Below are 4,132 nucleotides of genomic sequence, written 5' to 3' on the forward strand. Positions count from 1 at the left end.
AACTACTTGGGAGGCTGAGGCAAGAGAATCACTTAAGCCCAAGAGTTTGAGGTTGCTGTGAGCTGTGATGCCACAGCATTCTACTGAGGGCAACACAGTGAGACTGTCTCAAATTAAAAAAAAAAAAAAGGTGTGGGCTGGTCATAATAAGTAAATAAATTAAAATTTTAGGTTGGGTACAGTGGTTCACACCTATAATTCTAGTACTGTGGGAGGCCAAGGCAGGTGGATTGCTTGAGGTCATGGGTTCAAGACCAGCCTGAGCAAGAGGAAGACCTGTCTCTCTGAAAAATAGCTGGGCAGGCGGCTCCTGTGGCTCAGTGAGTAGGGCGCCAGCCCCATATACCAAGGGTGGCAGGTTTGAACCTGGCCCTGGCCAAATTGCAACAAAAAGAGTCAGGCATTGTGGTGGGCGCCTATAGTCCCAGCTACTCAGGAGGCTGAGGCAAGAGAATCGCCTAAGCCCAAGAACTGGAGTTTGCTGTGAGCTGTCACACCACAGCATTCTACCAAGGGTGACAAAATGAGACTGTCTCTAAAAATAAATAAATAGAAATAAAAAATAGCTGGGCATTGCAGTGGGCTCCTGTAGTCCCAGCTACATGGGAGGCTGAGGCAAGAGGATCACTGGACCCCAAGAGTTTGAGGTTCCTGTGAGCTAAGAGGCCATGGCACCAGGGTGACAGAGTAAGACTTTGTCTCAAAAAAAAAAGGCAGTGCCTGTAGCTCAGTGGGTAGGGTGCTAGCCATGTGCACCAAGGCTGGCAGATTTGAACCAGGCCCTGGTCAGCTAAAACAACAATGACAACTGCAACAAAAAAAATAACTGGGCATTGTGGCAGGTCCCTGTAATCCCAGCTACTTGGGAGGCTGAGGCAAGAGAATCATTTAAGCCCAAGAGTTTGAGGTTGCTACAAGCTGTGATGCCACAGCACTCTACCAGGGGCAACATAGGAAGACTCTGTCTCAAAATACATAAATAAAATAAAATTAAAAATAATAAAGAAAAAAATGTAGTTGGCATACACTGAGCCCTACTGTGAGCCTCGTACTATTTATTTCCTGACATGAGCCGTCTCATGGAGCCCTCTCAACAACCCCATTTTACAGATGAGGAAACTGGAGGCTCGAGCCCTCTCAACAACCCCATTTTACAGATGAGGAAACTGGAGGCTTAGAAAGGGATGTAGGTGATTGGTCATGATTTTATAACTGTGAGGACTGGACAAGCTACAGTGGGGTCCAAGGCATGGTCTGCCCAGCCCCCACCTCTTCTACTGCCCTCTGGAAGCTCCCAGCTCACCTCCAGCTCCACCACTCACCTGCTGCCTCTTCTTGATCTCCTCATCAATAATGTTCACAATTTTCTGCAGCCTGATCTCATCCACAAAGCCATCACCGTTCTGGGCATAGAGAGCAAAGAGTATAATCATGCCCTCCCCCCCAGGCCCCCAAACCACCCTCCCTTCCTCCCTGCCCAGTACCCTTGCTCTGAATCACCTTCTTGGAATGGACCAATTTCCCGTCCACAAACACTTCAAATTCCCCTGTAGCCTGGGCAGCTCTGCCCTCCTCCTGAGGAGGGAAGGTTGCATGGGAGATGCTGAGAACTCCCTTCTAAATTCCTTGGAGAACTCAGAACCCTGACCCACAGCCCCTCCACCCAGCCCCTCCAGGCTACCAGTACACTTACGAAGAGCAGACGATTTGGAAAATGGTGCTCCAGATTCTGTCTCAACAGAATGTACTGGGAGGAGAGGGGATCATGTGGTCACAGGATTATAAGCTCACAGGGAAGGGGACCCAGGAACCTATGTCTTCATGCCCCATACTCCCCACACCTCCAAAGCCAAAGCTACTCACCTGAAGGCCATAGCTTCAGAGGCCACTGGAGGCCAAGGACAGGAGGAGGGAGGCATAGAGAGACCAGGACAGGCATTGCATCAATATCTCCCAAGTCCAGGGTGACCTTATGGACACTGAGTCAGATCATGTCCCTCCCTGGCTCAGAGTCTTTTCAGTAGCATCACCTTACTTAGGAAAAACCTACAGTCCTCCCCAAGGCCCACGTCCTACCAGGGTATCTGCCCCCTCATCCCCATGTCTCAATCTCTTCCCACTCCCCCCACCTTATGTGCCCTCCTCCAACCAGAGACCTCCTAGCTCCTCTTCTAACACCCTCTAGACACACCCTGCCTCAGGGCCTTTGCACTGGCGGTTCCCTCTGCAAAATGCTTTTCCTGTCCCCACACTCCTTCTCTCCCCTCCTTCAAGTCTTATGCTCACATATCACCTTCTCAATGAGGCCATCCTGATCACCCCAACTACAGTTGCAACTCCCACGACATCTTTTGTCCACAGGACTGATCACCTCCCCACATAAGAGATCATTTTCTATGTGTTATATCATTGTGTATCACCTGCCCCTTCCCACCAGCATGTCAATACCACAAGGACAGGGATCTCTGTCTCGTTCACTGCTGTGTCCCTGGTGCCAAGAACAGGGCCAGGAACATGGTGGGTGCTTAAGTAGTTGTTGAATGAATGAATGAATGGATAAATGAATGAATCCATGGAGTCAGAGGAAGAGACAGAAAGAAGACATGGGGAGAAAAAGAGAAGGGAGGTGAGGGAACCAAGATAGGGAGAAGAAGAAAGAGATACACATATAACCTAGGGAAGGGAAAAGAGAGTGAGGAGGGGGGAAAGACCAGAGAGAGATGGCTGACTGAGATGGGAAAGGGGAAGGTGAGTCAGGAAAGATCAGGGCAGAGAGCCTTCCAGGGCAGGAGAGAGGCCTGGGGATCAGAAAGAACTAAGCCCCCATCATCCTGGCCGAATTCAGCCCCAGGTCTCAGAGAGGTCAAGAAAGATTATTACTATGACTGTTGTATTACTGTTGTTACTTTTGCAGGTGACCAAAGAGAGGCTCTGCTCTGGGTCCACAAATGAAAACTTTGGCCTTTGCACTTGATGCTGCCACTACTTTGTTACCTTGACCACTTTCCCCCAGTCTCCTTAGCACCCTTTTTCTTCTCCTACTTCTCCTCCTCCTCCCTTCCTCTCTCCCTCCTCTTTTTCTTCCTGAATGAGAAGTGATAGTTCAAGCACCAGACAGGTTGCCCTTGACCACCCAGTCTAAAGATCACACCCTCCTCCTCCCTCCCTTGGGGAGCTCATCTCCCTTCACCAGAAGGTAGCTGACTACAGGCCTGTATCCCAGCACTCCATCCCTTGAACAGGTCCGGCACATGACCGCAGGGCACTCAGAAATGAATGAATGAATGAATGAATGAATGAGAAAGGATGAATGAAACGCAGAGCAGAGCAGAAATTTGAACCCAGATCACTCCACCCTCAAAGAGAACAAGGGATGGAATCAACTTTCCAACTCCTGGGTGCTATCTGACTCCCTCCTCTGATCCTATAAGCAGTTCCAGACCCTGACTACCCCGGCCCAACCCTTTCCCCCTGGAGAGGAAGGCAGGTGTGATTGGGGGCAGCCCCTCACCAGTAGACCACTCGAATCAAGATTCTGTTGTCCATGTGAAAGCTCTCACTGGTGGAGGCTGTTGATTCGGTAGAAAGCGGTAAGGCGAAGTTCGAGGGGATCAGAGGGGGGAGGTGCGTCAACTTAGAGGCCGAAGGGTTGGTCTTCTGGATGGGCTCCAGGATAAGCTCCGGGGTATCAGTGCGGAACGGAATGAACGCAGGAACGGGTTCTTGGATGGGCCTGGCTGATAGTCGGACATCTCTCACAGGATCCTCGTCAGGCGACGAAGGTGGCTCCAAAGCAGGTTCCCGGGGCGGATACAAAAGTAGGGCGGGGTTCGGGTGGGATTCTGAGGCAGAGACCTTGGCGACGACTCGGGTTGGGTCCAGGGTCGGGGTAGGGGTCAGGGACGGGGCCCAAGCCGGAGCTGGAGCCCAGGCTGGGGTTGGGGCCTGGGTGGGGGCCGAGGCCGGGGGCGAGACCCAGACTGGGACTGGAGCTGGAGCCCAGACTGGGGCTGGGGCTGGGGCCTGGGCAGGGGTCGGGCCCCGGGGCGGGACCCGGACTGGGGCCTGGGCCCGGGTTGGGGCGGAGACCGAGGCCGGGGGCGGAAGCCGGACTGGGGCCTGGGCTGGAGAC

The 4,132-nt window shown here is 52.4% G+C and overlaps 1 protein-coding gene across 1 annotated transcript in view; it reads right to left on the reverse strand.

Annotated features, from left to right (window-relative positions):
- Positions 1-4,132, reverse strand: part of LOC100948266 (delta-like protein 3) — a 27,460-nt gene that overhangs the window by 3,270 nt on the left and 20,058 nt on the right. The window contains exons 9-13 of the mRNA XM_023508247.1: positions 3,512-3,842; positions 1,864-1,888; positions 1,694-1,747; positions 1,501-1,575; positions 1,323-1,403 (exon numbers count right to left, since the gene is read on the reverse strand). Of these exons, the coding sequence (XP_023364015.1) occupies positions 1,323-1,403; positions 1,501-1,575; positions 1,694-1,747; positions 1,864-1,888; positions 3,512-3,842 (566 nt within the window). The remainder of the gene's footprint in view (positions 1-1,322; positions 1,404-1,500; positions 1,576-1,693; positions 1,748-1,863; positions 1,889-3,511; positions 3,843-4,132) is intronic.

Source organism: Otolemur garnettii, unplaced genomic scaffold (genome assembly GCF_000181295.1).
Source record: "Otolemur garnettii isolate 467f Iridium unplaced genomic scaffold, OtoGar3 scaffold00233, whole genome shotgun sequence".
NCBI classification, from domain to species: domain Eukaryota; kingdom Metazoa; phylum Chordata; class Mammalia; order Primates; family Galagidae; genus Otolemur; species Otolemur garnettii.